This window comes from Chiloscyllium plagiosum, unplaced genomic scaffold (assembly GCF_037043375.1).
Source record: "Chiloscyllium plagiosum isolate Xiang-an unplaced genomic scaffold, Cpla_swu_hap1 HiC_scaffold_2, whole genome shotgun sequence".
NCBI lineage: Eukaryota > Metazoa > Chordata > Chondrichthyes > Orectolobiformes > Hemiscylliidae > Chiloscyllium > Chiloscyllium plagiosum.
In genome coordinates this window covers 164,647,782-164,665,391 of record NW_028270140.1, presented here as the reverse complement: position 1 = coordinate 164,665,391, position 17,610 = coordinate 164,647,782, and the positions used below count along the sequence as shown (strand labels likewise).

Genomic DNA, 17,610 nt, shown 5'->3' with positions numbered 1-17,610 from the left:
ACTCCTCAATGCCTTCCCATTCATCCTATAATGTAGCTTGGATGAAAGTAGAAGGCTGGGTTAGTAAGTTTGCAGTTTAATGCGGATAAATGTATGGTTATCCACTTTGGTGGCAAGAACAGGAAGGCAGATTACTACCTAAATGGAGTCAATTTAGGTAAAGGGGCAGTACAACGAGATCTGGTTGTTCTTGTACACCAGTCAATGAAGGCAAGCATGCAGGTACAGCAGGCAGTGAAGAAGGTTAATAGCATGCTGGCCTTCATAACAAGAGGGATTGAGTATAGAAGCAAAGAGGTGCTTCTGCAGCTGTAAAGGGCCCTGGTGAGACCACACCTGGAGTACTGTGTGCAGGTTTGGTCTCCAAATTTGAGGAAAGACATTCTGGCTATTGAGTGAGTACAGCGTAGGTTCACGAGGTCAATTCCTGGAATGGCGGGACTATCTTATGTTGAAAGACTAGAGCGAGTGGGCTTGTATACCCTTGAGTTTAGAAGACTGAGAGGGGATCTGATTGAGACATATAAGATTATTAAAGGATTGGTCACTCTGGAGGCAGGAAACATGTTTCCGCTGATGGGTGAGTCCAGCACCAGAGGACACAGCTTAAAAATAAGGGGTAGGCCATTTAGGACAGAGATGAGGAGAAACTTCTTCACCCAGAGAGTGGTGGTTGTGTGGAATGCTCTGCCCCAGAAGGTAGTGGAGGCCCATTCTCTAGATCCATTTAAGAAAGAGTTGGATAGGGCTCTCAAGGATAGTGGAATCAAGGGTTATGGAGATAAGGCAGGAACAGGATACTGATTGAGGATGATCAGCCATGATCATAATGAATGGTGGTGCAGGTTCGAAGGGCAGAATGGCCTACTCCTGCACCTATTGTCTATTGTTTACTGATGACACGAAGGTTGGTGGAGTTGTCGATAGTGTTGAGGTCTGTTGCAGGCAACAACAAGACATTGACAGAATGCAGAGCTGGGCTGAGAAGTAGCAGATGGAGTTCAACCTGGACATAAATGCGAAGTAATTCATTTTGCAAGGTCAAATTTGAATGCTGAATACAGCATTAAAGACAGGATTCTTGGCAGTGTGGAGGAACAGCGGGATCTTGGGGTCCACATACATAGATCCCTCACATTTTCCACTCAAGTTGATAGGGTTGTTAAGAAGGCGTATGGTGTTTTGTCTTTCAGTAACAGGGGGGATTGAGTTTAAGAGCCGCGAGGTTTTGCTGCAGCTCTATAAAACCCGGTTAGACCACAGTTGAATATTGTGTTCTGGTCGCCTCATCAGAGGAAGGATGTGTAGATGCTTTAGAGAGAGTGCAGAGGAGATTTACCAGGATGCTGCCTGGATTGGAGGGCTTGTCTTGTAAAGAGAGATTGAGTGAGCTCGGGCTTTAACACTGGAGAGACGAAGGAAGAGAGGTGACTTGATAGAGATGTACAGGGTAATGACAGGCATAGACAGAGTAGATAGCCAGAGACTTTTCCCAGGGCAGAAATGGCTGTCACAAGGGGTTCGTAATTTTAGGGTGATTGAAGGAAGGTAATAGGAGAGATGTCAGAGATAGGTTTTTTACACAGAGAGTGGTGGGTGAGTGGAATGCACTGCCAGCGGTGGTAGTAGAGTCAGAAACATTAGGGACATTTAAGTGACTGCTGGACGAGCACATGCTGGACGGCCGTAAATTGAGGGGTGTGAAGGTTAGGTTGATTTTAGATTAAGATAAATGTTTGGTACAACATTGTGGACGAAGGGCCTGTACTGTACTGTACTGTTCTGTGTTCCATGTAACACTCAAAAATGGGCAAATTGCTCCAGCTGAGGTTAAGCTTGTGTCTTAAAGAAGTTCAGTATAACCTGCCCTCTTTTGTCATCTATGCCCCTATTAATAAAGCTTGAGGACACTGTATGCTTTACAAATTACTCTCTCAACATTTTTGGCCATCTTCAATGATCTGGGCACAGATACACCCAGGGCTTCGTTCTCATGTACCTCCTTTAGAATTGTACCTTTTTGTTTTCTATTGTTTTCCTACAAAAACTAATCCCGTTGCACTCCATGCAGGTGCTGGAATGTGTGCATCAGAAGCTAGGTAATAAATATGGATGCTGCTGTGTTTATCATGTAGGCTTAATGGGCCAAAGGATCTCTACATTATGATTCTGTAACTCTTTATGTTGAATTTCATGCGGCACATTTCCGTCCATTTTATTGACTCTTTATCTTCATCCATTTCAGGTTCCCTTTTACCATTTCTGTAATTTGAAATGCTTCCAGGTTTCATATAGTTTGGTTGAGTACAAACCCGGATCCGCGGCTGGTCTGAGTCCAGGCCTTGAGGTGGGGATGGGGCCGGGGCCAAACCTGCGAACGAGGCTGGTTCCAGACCTGGGGACAGAGATAGAACTCGGGAAGGTACCAGGGATGATTCCGGACCTGAAGTGAGGGTTGGGGCCTGAACTTTGGCTGGGGTCAACGTGGGGTTCATCTTTCAGATCTTGCATGTTCCTCATGCTAAGTTGATGCAATTTGTCTTCCAGATGACAGCAAACATTGATGGTCACTCATGGGCTCTGTCTTCCATTGACCACTCCCAGCTTCAAAAGATTGTTACTCCACTCAACAAAGACCGTGTCCCCCTCACCGATCCACCAGTTGTAATAGTCCAGCATTTGGCACCTCCCAAAAGATTTATTCTGCTCACAGCACAGGTATGTATTGGGAAGGTGGTGGGAATTAATTCAGTGATTGGTCTGTATATCTCTCTATCATTGACTCTCTTTCTGTCTCTAATTCCCTTTCTCTCTCCTCTTTTTTTTCTCCCCTGCCTCTGGGTTTCTCTTTGTGTCTCTCAGTCTACATTGAATGTATTTAAAAAACAATCTGGCTCCTGAATGCCTTTGAGGGAAGGAAATCGATGATCCTTACCATGTCTGGCCTCCATATGACCCCACAACATACGATTGACGCTTAATTACTCTCTGGATAATTAGGATGGGCACTAAATGTTGGTGTAGCCAGCGATGCTGTCATGCATGAAGAAATTGAAAAATGTGATTCTGTTGGTTTTTCTCTCTTACTGTGTGTGTGTGTGTGTGTCACACACGCACGCTCTCACTCTCATGCTCTCTGTCATTTGAGAAGATAGTGGTGAACTGCCTTCTTGAACAGTGCACAAGCTGTAGGCCCACAACGCTCTTAGAACAGAAGTTCTCATATTTTGACTCAAGGACATTAAAGAAATGGTGTTACATTTCCAGGTCAGGATGTGAGTGGTTTGGAGGGGAACTTGGCACATGTGGTGGTGTTGTTCCCACATATCTGCTGTCCTTGTCCTTCTTGAGGGAAGTGATTGTGTGTTTGGGGAGTGTTATCTCATCGGCTCTCAAGAGTCAAGTCTTTGGGAGCTGAATGATCTGTCTGTGCAGTTCCTCAGGCAAACTGTTCTGAGACATCCTGGGGACCAACTATGCATGGGTTCTTGACAAAGCTCCAGCTAGAGAAGTGCCACCAAGTCTCCCTCCTCAGCTCAGATTGCCAGGACACACTCTTCTTGACTTGGTGCCTTGCTGGATCGTGATTCACCCTCACCAGCCATACACATTGCCATATCAGAACATACATGACAAGATCTATGTTGTCTGTGATTCCAGCATTCCCAGAGAGCCAGTCTGTTGGTTGTCCTCCTCTTGTCTGTCTCATGCTCCACATCCACCCCATGTGCTCCCACCTATTCTGCGTTCATCTAACCATCTGCCCTGCCTCAGCAATCCAAGCACTGTGTCTTCCTGTCCCACTTTGATTCATGTCCCTTCTGTCATCTCCCTCTACTTCTATTTTCAATACCTCCTCATTCTTGACTCCTCTTCTAAGTTCTCTCTCATTGCAGGGCAGCCATTTTTTCCAGAAACTACGTCCTGTGGACCAACTGCGTCATCTCCTTGTAAGCAGCGCAGGTGGAGAGGGAGAGGATATTGAGCGATTCTTCAAACTACATCGGGTAATGCATTGTTGTATTCGCAAGGCATATAGTATTGTGTGAACATTGCTGTGTGTGTCAGACACTGCATGTCAAGTATGGATGGTCCTGTGTGCATCAGAAGTTAGGAATCAAGTGTGGATGATACTGTGCTTTTAGGACTCTTTTGATAAATACTCACAAATAGAAAGTAATCCAGAGAAATATGAGCGGATGCATTATGGCAAATTGAAAAGGAGGACCAGTATTGACTAAATGCAACAATTTTAAGGGGTATACAGAGATAGAGGCACTGTCGGTGTGGTTCATGTGCATTGGTCTTTTGACAGTGCCAATGTGTATGGAGAGGCCAAACTCGATACAGGATGTCATTCAAAAAGGCATTGTGTACAAAAGCAGTAAAGTTATGCAAAACTTAAAGCTCAGGTTGGTTTGTGACTGATGGACCATGACAGGTTGTCACCAAGGTAACTCATCTACTTTTCTTGAAGCACTCATAATGATATCCATGTGTTTTGGTGTCATCTTGTTGGCTTTGCCTTTGTTGTCCATCTTTGCTTTTCTTTTGACACTATATTTTTTTCCTCAAATCCTGGCACATGGTGGTGATTTGTTTGTCTTCCCAAAGTGCAATGGAATACATGATGAATGGTAAAACCCTGGAGAACATGGTGAATCAGGGGGACATGGGCGTGCATGTCCACTGGTGTCTCAAGGTAGCGGAACAGGCAGATAAAATGGTTAAAAATGCAGGGTTGTAACAGCAGGAAACAAAACAGCAGTTAAGTATTTTGATGCTCACTTGAAGTGTGATCATATACAAGGCTACAGGCCAAGTGCTGGAAAATGGATGAGAGTTGAAGGAACCCTTCTGATGTCTCTGACTCATTCACGTACAGGAAGTGTGTTCAGCTGCAGCTCCTGTTTGACTGTTTGATGGCTCTGGAGCTGCGGCTGAATTCACTTTAGAGCATCTGCGAGATTTAGGGAATCGTGGATAGCACGTTCAGCAAATTGGTCACACCACAGATAAATATTACTGAGGAAGATGGGAAATGGTGACCACCAGACAGAGGAGGAATGGATAAGGCAGTTCAGGGGTTCCTTGTGGTCATCTCCCTCTGAAACAGATGGGCTGTTTTGGATACTGTTTGGGGAGATGGCTCACCTGTGGAAGGCGGCAGCAGCTGGGTTCATGGCACTGTGCCTGGCTCTGCTACACAACAGGGCAGGAAAAAGAGTGGCTGAGCTGGAGTATAGGAGAATTCAATTGCATGGGGAATAGATAGGCATTTCTGCAGCTGTAAACGAGAGTCCATGATGGTATATTGCCTCTCTGGTGCAAGGGTCAAGAAAGTCTCAGAGCAGCTGCGGGGTATTCTGGAGAATGGTGCATATAGGCACCAACGATATTGGTTTAAAAAAATGGGATGAAGCCCAAGAAGCTGAATTTAGGCAATTGGGAGTTAAACTAAAAAGTAGGTCCTTAAATGTAGTAATCTCGGGACTGCGACCAACACCGCATGCCAGTCAGAGTAGGAATAGTAGGATAGCTAAGATGAATATGTGGCTTGAGGGATGGTGCAAGACACAGGGATTCAAATTCCTGCGACACTGGGACTGTTTCTGTGAGAGGTGGGACTATTACAAACCAGACAGCCTGCAGCCGGGCAAGACTCAAACGAATGTCCTGGGGGGAGTGTTTGCTAATGCTGTTGGGGAGAGTTTAAACTGATATAACAGGGGAATGGGAACCAATGCAGGAGGTTGGAGGGAAGTAAAGTGGGGACAGAAACAAAAGACAAAATGCGTGAAAGTGAAAGGCAAAGAAACCAAAGACACAAATCAGAAAGGGTCACATACAACATAACTCCAAAAGGGCCATCAAAAAACAACAAAGAGCCATAAGGCTTTGTCTCTCCATGCGAAGAGCATTTGCACGAAGGTGGATGAATGAACTGCACAGACCATTGTTAATGGATATAATGGAGATGGGATCAGAGAGACCAGGGTGACCAAAGGTGGGAACTCAATGTCCAGGGTATTCAATTTTCTGGAAAGATAGACAGAAAAGAAAGGGGGGTGGGGTAGCATTGCTGTTTGAGGAGGCGATTAGCACAACAGGAAAGAAGGGCATTAGCCCGGATGATGTGGAATCTGTGTATGTCGAGCTGAACACCAAAGGTTAAAAAAAATATATATAGTGGGAGTTGTGAACAGACCACCAAACAGTAGTTGAGGTTGGGGATTGTATCAAATAGGAAATTAGAGATCCATTCACTGATGTCACATTGCCATCCTGAAAACCCCACCTTCTCCCAACTGTCTGTGTTCGATTAGTTAGTTTGCTGAAGACGTGGTAGATTATTAATCAGAGACCCAGGTCATGTTCCGTGGACCGTGGTAGATGGTGGAGTTTGGATTCAATTTAAAAAGTCTGGAAGTAAGAGTCTAATGATGACCATTGTTACATATTGGACAAAACCCATCTGGTCCAATCTTGTCCTTTAGAGAAGGTAATTGCTGTCTTTAACTGGGCTGGCCGACAGCAACGTGGTTCTCTTAACTGTTCTCTGGGCAATATGGTATGGGCAACACATGTTGGCCTGGGCAGCGATGCCCACATCCCATGAGTGAATAAAAAATGATGCCAATCCTGTGTCCGTACTTGTCTATTCCCTCCAACACCCATATTATTCAATACCCTAACTGATTGTTTTATTTACCAAGTATTTTTTCTCTGGTGACCAGAGGAACACAGGAACATTAGTGGGCTGTTTGGCCCTCCAATCTACTTCCACATTCAGTAGAACGATGGCTAATGTGCTTGTGATCTCAGTTCCATTTTGTTTCCGTACACTATCACCTTTAAACTCCTTGTCTTTCAAAAGTCTGCCTAACACAACCTTGAATAAGATCACTCTTTACTACTTTCTACGAAAGAGAATTCGACACAAACGACACGAAGGGGTAAAATATAACATTTCGTCTTAAAAGAGCAACCTCTTAGTTTTCAACCATCTTCTTTGGTTTGAATTTCCCCCTCAAGAAGAAAAATCTACCCAGTGTCCATCCTGCCATTTTCTCTCACGATATTGTGTAACAATTGCTCCACTCGTTCTTGTCAACTATACAGGATATCGGCCTAACCTGGTCAACCTTTCTTCAAAAAATGAATCCTTCACCTCAAGGATCAGTGAAGTGAACCTTCACTGAAGTGCTTGTAGAATAACTTTATCCGTTTGCAAAAATATTCCAGAATGACATGGCCAGCAGCTTCTCTTTAGTGGTGTACTGTCCTTGAACTGTTGTTTTTCAGCAAGAACTCTGGGATGCTTTCAACCATTTCAGCTAGACTTGATTTACTGGTCAAACTGAAGACAGTTTGTTTGCATTTCCTCAAATTTCAGCTTATTGATAACTGCTCACTTAATGATTAATTATGCCTTTTCTACTCAGGAGGAACAGGCATGTGCTTCATGTCTCATTCTTGCCTGTTCAACAGCAGCAAATGATCGGGAAGTTTCAGCCTGGGCAACTCGTGCTTTTTTCAGGTACATAACGAAGAACCTGTTGCGTAAATAGTCTTCCTTTTCATTTTTTCACTTTGTTATTCTTCCTTTCAACACTATTTCTGCTTTTCTCCATCCTTTTCCCCTGTTAGGGTTACATGTTCCTGATGAGATAAACCTGAACAAATTTTCACATTGATCATGACTGGGAACTGCTATCTAGAGACCAGATTCTGTATCAGAGTTTAGTTTAGTGTTGGGCAATATTCACAGTAAAATAAAGCTCATTCGAAACCCATCAGATCTGGCAGCAACTGTAGAAACAGACAGTTAACATTTCAAAGTCAAAAACTCTGATCTCTGCAGTCCTCACTTTCTACTAGTTAACATTTCAAGTTGAATATGGTCCTTTCTTGAGAACTACAGACTGGTGTCCATTTTAAAGAAAAGAGCTGAATCAATCTCAATGTTAATGTTGTTTCTTTCGGCACAGATGCCCCCAGATATGCAGTGTTTCTCCAGCATTTTCCATTTATATTTCAGATTTCAGGCATCCGTAATGTTTTGCTTTTACCAGGCCATATCTGTCCCCAGTCTGTTGTCTCAGGCCATTTTCTGTTGTGTCAGGTAGTATCACTATCCAATTTGCATTTCTGAGCCATGTCCGCACCTAGTTAGCTGTCCCTGGCCCGTCCATCCCCAGCCTTCTGTCCCAGGGCTGTGTCCATTCCAATCCCTGGCCCGTCCATCCCCAGCCATCTGTCCCAGGGCTGTGTCCATTCCAATCCCAGGCCATGTCCATCCCTGTCCCAGCCTTCTGTCCCGGGGCTGTGTCCGTCCCTGTCCTGGCTTCCCGTCCCAGGGCTGTGTCCGTCCCTGTCCTGGCTTCCCGTCCCAGGGCTGTGTCCGTACCTGTCCTGGCTTCCCGTCCCTGGGCTGTGTCCGTCCCTGGGCTGTGTCCGTCCCTGGGCTGTGTCCGTCCCTGGGCTGTGTCCGTCCCTGGGCTGTGTCCGTCCCTGGGCTGTGTCCGTCCCTGGGCTGTGTCCGTCCCTGGGCTGTGTCCGTCCCTGGGCTGTGTCCGTCCCTGGGCTGTGTCCGTCCCTGGGCTGTGTCCGTCCCTGGGCTGTGTCCGTCCCTGGGCCGTGTCCGTCCCTGGGCCGTGTCCGTCCCTGGGCCGTGTCCGTCCCTGGGCCGTGTCCGTCCCTGGGCCGTGTCCGTCCCTGGGCCGTGTCCGTCCCTGGGCCGTGTCCGTCCCTGGGCCGTGTCCGTCCCTGGGCCGTGTCCGTCCCTGGGCCGCGTCCGTCCCTGGGCCGCGTCCGTCCCTGGGCCGCGTCCGTCCCTGGGCCGCGTCCGTCCCTGGGCCGCGTCCGTCCCTGGGCCGCGTCCGTCCCTGGGCCGCGTCCGTCCCTGGGCCGCGTCCGTCCCTGGGCCGCGTCCGTCCCTGGGCCGCGTCCGTCCCTGGGCCGCGTCCGTCCCTGTCCTGGCACTCTGTCCAGATCACATCATGGTTTGGGGCTGCTACAGACACCAATAAATTTGCATTTGGAGATTTGAATAATGGGAGTTTTGAGCTCCTCAAGACTGAGGGTTGATGTGTTGTTCATGCTGCGAATCAGCTGAACTATGGTAGGTGTTGAAAGTGTGATCAGTGTCTTTGGGTTAAATGGAGTTCCATTAGCATTGTGGTAATTTAACAACTTCTAGTGGTGGGTGAATGGCCATTTAGACTTGGACATGATGCTTTCTGTGATGGAGTACTGACTGCCACTGAGTGCACACAAATGAAAATGTATGCCACTTGAGGTGCTGAAAAGCTTTGGCGCAGAGATGAGTTCTGGGCAAGGGTTTGTTCAGCCCTGTGCACAGTTTAATTTATGGTGCCTTTCTTTCAGGTATGGTGGAGAAGCACAAATGCGGTTTCCTGCAGCCATTCAGCAGCCAGTGAATGTGGGGCCCATCTTCAGCACTCCACACCCAGGTTAGTGTCCTTTCTTGTCTTCGTATGAAGGACTTTTAGACAGCTGCCATAGGTGTGTTTTGCTAACTTTGTGATCAGTGGTTGGAGATAATCCATACAACTGTTTAGTTGTTGTGGTCTGTCAATAAATTGCTCAGCAACAGCTCCATTTCCTATGACAGCACAGGCCAATGTTTAATATCAATACAAGAACCAGGAGTGGGCCACCTGGCCCTACAAGCCTGCTCCACAGTTCAGTAAGATCACGGCCTCAGCTCTACTTACCTGTCCCGTCATCACAACCCTTGATTCCTTTATTGTGCAAAAAAAACCTCTCAGCGTTAAAAGCATTTACCGAAGTAGCATCAACTACTTCACTGGGCAGGGACTTCCACACATTCACAACCCTCTGGGTGAAGAAGTTCCTTCTCAATTCAGTCGTAAATCTGCTCCCCCTAATTTTGAGGCTATGCCCTCTTGTCCTAGTTTCACCTGCCAGTGGAAATATCCTCTCTATCTTATCTATTCCCTTCATAATTCTATAAGATCCCCTCTCATTCTTCCAAATTCCAGTGAATGTGATCCTAATCTACTCAGTCTCTCCTCATAAGTCAACCTCCTCAATTCTGGAATCAACCCAGTGACCCAGTGACCCTCCTCTGCACCCCCTCCAGTGCCAGTACATTTTTCTCAAGTGAGGAAACCAAAACTGCACACAGTACTCCAGGCATGGCCTCACCAGCACCTTGTACAGCTGGAACATTAACCTTCCTGCTTTTAAACTCAATCCCTTCAGCAATGAAGGACTAAATTCCACTTGCTTTCCTAATTACCTGTTGTACCTGCAGACCAACCTTCTGTGATTCATGCACAAGGACACCCAGGGTCCCTCTGCATAGCAGCATGCTGCAACGTTTTACCATTCAAATAACAATCCTTTTTACTGTTACTCCTACCAAAATGGATGACTTCACATTTATCAACATTGTATTCCATCTGCCAGACCTTTGCCCACTCAAAGTATCTATGTTCCTCTGCAAAGTTTCACAGTTCCCTGCACACTTTGCTCTGCCACTCATCTTAGTGTCATCTGCAAACTCTGACACACTACACGTGGTCCCCAACTCCGAACCATCTGTGTAAATTGTGAATAATTGCCAACCAGACTAGCACTCATTTACCTCCATCTTTGCTTCCTGTTCGTCAACCAATCCTGTATCCATGCTAATACTTCACCCGTAATGCCATGCATCTTTATCTTATGTAGCAGCCTTTTGTGCAGCACCTTGTCGAAGGCCTTTTGGAAATCTAGATACACATTTGCTGGGTCCCCATTGTCCACCTGCTCATAATGTCTTCATAGAATTCCAAAAGATTAGTTAAGCATGGCCTGCCCTTCATGAATTCATGCTGCTTCTGCCCAACGGGACAATTTCTATCTAGATGCCTTGCTTTTTCTTCCTTGATCATAGACTCAAGCATCTTCCCCACTACAGAAGTTAAGCTCGCCAGTCAATAATTCCCCATCTTTTGTAAACTGCCCTTTTTAAACAGAGGCGTCAAGTTTGCTGTTTTCCAATCGGCTGGAACTGCCCCAGAGACCATTGAATTTTAAAAAATTACCACAAATGCACTTGCTATTTCTCTCACCATCTCTTTTAGTACCCTGGGATGCATTCCATCAGGGCCAGGAGACTTGTCTGTCTTCAGTTCCATTATCTTGCCTAACACTACCTCTTCAATGATAATGGTTGTTTCCAGGTCCTCACCTACCTTCATTGCTTTGTCAATTACTGGCAAGTTATTCATGTCCTCCACTCTGATACAAAATACTTAATCAATGCCTCGGCCACTTCATCGTATCCCATGACCAAATGCCCCTTGTCATCCTCGAAAGAACCAATGTTTACTTGAGCCACACTTTTTTGCTTTGTATATTTCTAGAAACTTTTGCTATCTGTCTTTATGTTCTGTGCTAGTTTCATGTTCTATCTTTCTTTTATTTTATAGCTTTTTTTGTGGGTTTCTGTTGACCTTTAAAGCTACTAATTTCCTGCTGATCTTGGCCACATTGTATTCTTCTCTTTCAGTTTGATAGCCTCCCTTATTTCCTTGGATACCCATGGTAGAATAAGCACAGCCGATCAGGCAGCATCTGTGGAATAGGAGTGTCAACGTTTCAGGCATAAGCCCTTCATGAGGAATGAGGCTAGTTGGCCAAGGGGGATAAGAGATGAGTGGGAGAGTGTTGAGGCTGGGGGGGGAAGGTAGCTGAGAATGTGATTGGGAGATGAAAGTGGGGGTGAAAGTGAAACGTCAGAGAGGAGGGTGGAGTCGATAGGTGGGTAGGAAGGTGGACATGTCGAGGGGATGGTACCATGTTGGATGGTTGGGACTGGGATAAGGTGGGGGCAAAGGGAAATCGGGAAACTGGTGAAATCCACTTGATCCCGTGTGGTTGGAGGGTCCCAAGGCAGAAGATGAGGTGTTGTTCCTCCAGGCATTGGATGGTTAGGGTTTGGCAATGGAGGAGGTCCAGGACCTGCATGTCCTTGGGGGAGGGGGAGTTGAAGTATTCAACCACAGGGCAGTGGGGTTGGTCAGTGTGGGGGTGTCCCAGAGCTGTTCTCTGAAACGATCCGCAAGTTGACATCCTGTCTCCCTGATGTAGAGGAGATACTGTAGATGACGTGTGTGTGAGTACAGGTAAATTTCTGTCAGATGTTGAAGGATCCTTTGCCCCCTTGACCTGTCCTACCTGTCCATCTTCCTTCCCACCTGTCTGCTCTACCCTCCTCTCTGACCTATCGTTTTCACCCCCACCTTCGTCTACCTATCGCATTCCCAACTATCTTTCCCCCAGCCCCACCCCCTCCCATTTATCTCTCAACCCCCCCCAGCCCACAAGCCTCATTCCTGATGAAGGGCTTATGCCTGAAACGTCAATTCTCCTGCTCCTCAGATGCTGCTTGACCGGCTGTGCTTTTCCAGCACCACACTTCCAACTCTGATCTCCAGCGTCTGCAGTCCTCACTTTTTTCTTGTTGATTTTTACCCATGGCAGATTATCCCTTTTCTTGTCCTTCCTTTTTTCTGGAATATACTCTTGCTGAGTACTTGATAAAAATTGCTTTAATAGTCCTCCACTGCTTGTCAACAGACCAAAAAGTTTTTGTTTCCAGTCTACTTGAGCCAACTCCTCTCTCCGCCTCTTGTCGTCTCCCTTGTTTTAGGACTTAATCTTTTTTTGGACTTTATCTTGAATTTTATCTTCACACTCTCCGCCTGTATTCCAAATTCAACCATATAGTCATTGCTCCTTCCAAGAGGATCCCTAACCATGAAGTCATTAATTATTCCTGTCTCATTACACAGAACCAGATCTAGAATAGTTTGCTCCCTTATCGCTCCCATTTCATACTGTGCAAGAAAACTGTCACGGATGCACTCAACAAACTCCTCCTCAAGGCTACCCTAACCTGGTTCAACCAATCAACATGCAGATTAAAATCCCCCATGATAATTGCTGTACCATCTTTACAGGCACTAGTTATTTCTTTGTTTATTGTCTGTCCCAGAGTGATGTTATTATTCGGGCGTCTATAGACTATACCTGTCAGTGACTTTTTATTATTAGAAGTTCTAATTTCCACCCAAATGGATTCAACCTTATTCTCCATAGAACCTATATCATCTCTTGAGTACTGCCCTGATGTCGTCCTTGAATATCAGAGTGTCCACTTCCCTTACCTTCCTGTCTGTCCTTCTGAATGGTCTGGTACTCCTGGATATTTACCTCCCAGTCGTGACCATCTTGTAACCATGTCTCTGTAATGGATACTAACTCATATTCTTTCACGAAGATTTGTACCATTAACTCATCAATCTTGTTACGAATGCTGCGAGCATTCAGGGAAAGTGTCCTAATGCTAGTTTTCATACCCTCACGATTTCCAACATCTAGAACATAGAACATAGAACAATACAGCACAGAACAGGCCCTTCGGCCCACGATGTTGTGCCGAACTTCTAACCTAGATTAAGTACCCATCCATGTACCTATCCAAATGCCGCTTAAAGGTCGCCAATGATTCCGACTCTACCACTCCCACGGGCAGCACATTCCATGCTCCCACCACTCTCTGGGTAAAGAACCCACCCCTGACATCTACCCTATACCTTCCACCCTTCACCTTAAATTTATGTCCCCTTGTAACACTCTGTTGCACCCGGGGAAAAAGTTTCTGACTGTCTACTCTATCTATTCCTCTGATCATCTTATAAACCTCTATCAAGTCACCCCTCATCCTTCGCCGTTCCAACGAGAAAAGGCCGAGAACTCTCAACCTATCCTCGTACGACTTCCTCTCCATTCCAGGCAACATCCTGGTAAATCTTCTCTGCACCCTTTCCAAAGCTTCCACATCTTTCCTAAAGTGAGGCGACCAGAACTGCACACAGTACTCCAAATGTGGCCTAACCAAAGTCCTGTACAGCTGCAACATCACTTCACAACTCTTGAATTCAATCCCTCTGCTAATGAATGATAATACTCCATAGGCCTTCTTACAAACTCTATCCACCTGAGTGGCAACCTTCAAAGATCTATGTACATAGACCCCAAGATCCCTCTGTTCCTCCACCTGACTAAGAACCCTACCATTAACCCTGTATTCCGCATTCTTATTTGTTCTTCCAAAATGGACAACCTCACACTTGGCAGGGTTGAACTCCATCTGCCACTCCTCAGCCCAGCTCTGCATCATATCTAAGTCCCTCTGCAGCCAACAACAGCCCTCCTCACTGTCCACAACTCCACCTATCTTCGTATCATCTGCAAATTTACTGACCCACCCTTCGACTCCCTCATCTAAGCCATTAATAAAAATTACAAACAGCAGAGGACCCAGAACTGATCCCTGCGGAACTCCACTTGTAACTGGGCTCCAGGCTGAATATTTACCATCTACCACCACTCTCTGCCTTCGACCGGTTAGCCAGTTTTCTCTCCAATTGGCCAAATTTCCCTCTATCCCATGCCTCCTGACTTTCCGCATAAGCCTACCATGGGGAACCTTATCAAATGCCTTACTAAAATCCATGTACACTACATCCACTGCTCTACCCTCATCCACATGCTTGGTCACCTCCTCGAAGAATTCAATAAGACTTGTAAGGCAAGACCTACCCTTCACAAATCCGTGCTGGCTGTCCCTAATCAAGCAGTGTCTTTCCAGATACTCATAAATCCTATCCCTCAGTACCCTTTCCATTACTTTGCCTACCACAGAAGTAAGACTAACAGGCCTGTAATTCCCGGGGTTATCCCTATTCCCTTTTTTGAACAGGGGCACAACATTCGCTACTCTCCAGTCCCCTGGTACCACCCCCGTTGCCAGTGAAGACGAGAAGATCATTGCCAACGGTACTGCAATTTCCTCTCTTGCTTCCCACATAATCCTAGGATATATCCCGTCAGGCCCGGGGGACTTGTCTATCCTCAAGTTGTTCAAAATGTCCAACACATCTTCCTTCCTAACAGGTATCTCTTCTAGCTTACCAGTCCATTTCACACTCTCCTCTTCTACAATACGGTCCCTCTCGTTCGTAAATACTGAAGAGAAGTACTTGTTCAAGACCTCTCCTATCTCTTCCGACTCAATACACAGTCTCCCACTACTGTCCTTGATCGCACCTACCCTCGTTCTCGTCATTCTCAGGTTTCTCACATACGCATAAAATGCCTTGGGGTTATCCTTGATCCTAACTACCAACGATTTTTCATGCCCTCTCTTAGCTCTCCTAATCCCTTTCTTCAGGTCCCTTCTGGCTATCCTGTATCCCTCCACTGCTCTGTCTGAATCCTGTTTCCTCAACCTTATGTAAGCCTCCTTCTTCCTCTTTACCAGACATTCAACCTCTCTCGTCAACCAAGGCTCCCTCACACGACCATTTCTTTCCTGCCTGATAGGTACATACATATCATGGACACGTCGTATCTGCTCTTTGAAAAAGTTCCACATTTCCACCACATCCTTCCCTGACAGCCTATGCTCCCAATGTATGCTCCTCAAATCCTGCCTTACAGCATCGTAATTTCCCTTCCCCCAATTATAAAATCTACCTTGTTGTGCGCACCTATCTCTCTCCATAACCAAGGTGAAAGCCACAGAATTGTGGTCACCATCACCAAAATGTTCACCCACTAACAAGCCCACCACTTGTCCCGGTTCATTACCGAGTACCAAATCCAATATGGCCTCCCCTCTGGTTGGACAATCGACATACTGCGTTAGAAAAGCTTCCTGGACACACTGCACAAACACCGCCCCATCCAATCTACTTGATCTAAAGAGCTTCCAATCAATATTTGGGAAGTTGAAGTCGCCCATGACTACGACCCTGAGGCTTCTGCACCTTTCCAAAATCTGTTTCCCAATCTGTTCCTCCACATCTCTGCTGCTATTGGGTGGCCTAATAATATCTCCTGAGTTATCCTTCCCTTTTACTTCTTTCATAGTCTGCCTTGTAATTCCTGAAGAAGGGCCTGTGCCCGAAACGTCGAATCTCCTGTTCCCTGGATGCTGCCTGACCTGCTGTGCTGTTCCAGCAATAAAGTTTCAACTGCCTTGTAATTAAACCCTCCGGCACACATGCTAACCTACTACTTACCTTTTTGTTAATCATCATATGTCCTGCCACTTTCCCTTTCCCTTTTCCTTCTCTTCCCCCCCCCCCACCTCCGAGTTACAACTTTAAAGTTGTAGTGACCACCGTATTATCCTTTTTGCTAGAACTCTGGTTCCAGATCAGTTCAGGTGGAGACCGTCCCATTGGTACAGATCCCTTCTGTTCCAAAACTGATATCAATGCTCCATGAAATGGAGCTCCTCTTTCCCACACCACTCCCTTAGCCACGTGTTTACTTCCCTAATTTTCTTATTCCTAGGTCAATTTACATGTGGCTCGGGCAGTAATCTGGAGATTATAACCCTTGAGGACCTGTTCCTTGATTTATATCTAGTGTTTGATAATCCACAAAACAGGACTTCCTTCCTAGCCTATGTTGTTAGTCCCAACATGGACCACAACAACTGGATCCTCCACCTCCTGCTCCAATATTCGTTCAAGCCAATCAGAGATGTCCTGCACACTGGCAGGCAACACATCATGCGGGACTCCCGATCCGGTTTGCAAAGGATACTATTTATCCCCCTAATTATAGAATCCCCTACAACTACCACCTGTCTTCTTGCTCCCCCCTCTTGAATGGCCTTCTGCACCATAGTGATGTGGTCAGCTGGCTCATCCTGTCCACTGTCCGTTTCCTCATCTACACAGGGAGCAAGTACCTCATACCTGTTGGATAAGGTCACAAGCTGAGGCTCCTCCATTCCTGAACTCAGGATCGCCTTATCTGCCTCACTTGCAATCACACCCTGCTATCCTGATCACTGACTGAATTTGAATTACTTAATCCACCAGGTGTGACCGTCTCCTGAAACAAAGCGCCGCAGTGTTTGAATGTCAGATTCCAGCTCATCAATTCTGAGTCGGAGTTCCTCCAGTAACCAACACCTGGTGCAGGTTACTGCAATTCATAATGGGATCAACCAGCTCCCACATCATATAGCTGCAGCACTTCCCCTGCCCAGGCATCTCTACTTAATTACTTTATCAATTTATATAAATTTGAGTTAATTAATTTCTAATACTTCTCTGCTATTCTCTTTTTCAAACTTGCTACAGATTTCCTACCAGCCAATTAGGTCACAGCTTCCCTGTGATGTCACTCTAGTAATTTTTGCAGTGGCAATGTATGATTAGGCCGCACTCCCCAAGCTCAGTGAGTTTTATACTCACTCCGTGCTGCTGCTGCGACCCCACCTTCAAACTGCTCCCCACAGACTCGACCGTCTCAACTCCTTTTCTCAGGACAAGAGCAGCAGATACATGGCAAACACCTGGGCGTTCTCCTTGAAATCAGTCACCATCCTGACTTGAAACTCTCTCACTGTCCTTTGCCTGTTGCTGAAATTGGTGGCAAGGCAAATTGCGAGAGGGATATAAACAGTTTACAGAGATATATTGATTGGTTATGTAAATGGGCAAAACAATCAAGTATAAAGTGGAAAAATGCATAGTTGACCACTTT

General features: G+C 46.0%; 1 protein-coding gene across 1 annotated transcript in view; it reads left to right on the top strand.

Moving 5' to 3' along the window:
* The window catches only part of nup155 (nucleoporin 155), a 206,695-nt gene that overhangs the window by 100,959 nt on the left and 88,126 nt on the right, over positions 1-17,610 (top strand). The window contains exons 14-17 of the mRNA XM_087975422.1: positions 2,548-2,718; positions 3,897-4,007; positions 7,446-7,540; positions 9,391-9,476. Coding sequence (XP_087831548.1) covers positions 2,548-2,718; positions 3,897-4,007; positions 7,446-7,540; positions 9,391-9,476 — 463 coding nt within the window. The remainder of the gene's footprint in view (positions 1-2,547; positions 2,719-3,896; positions 4,008-7,445; positions 7,541-9,390; positions 9,477-17,610) is intronic.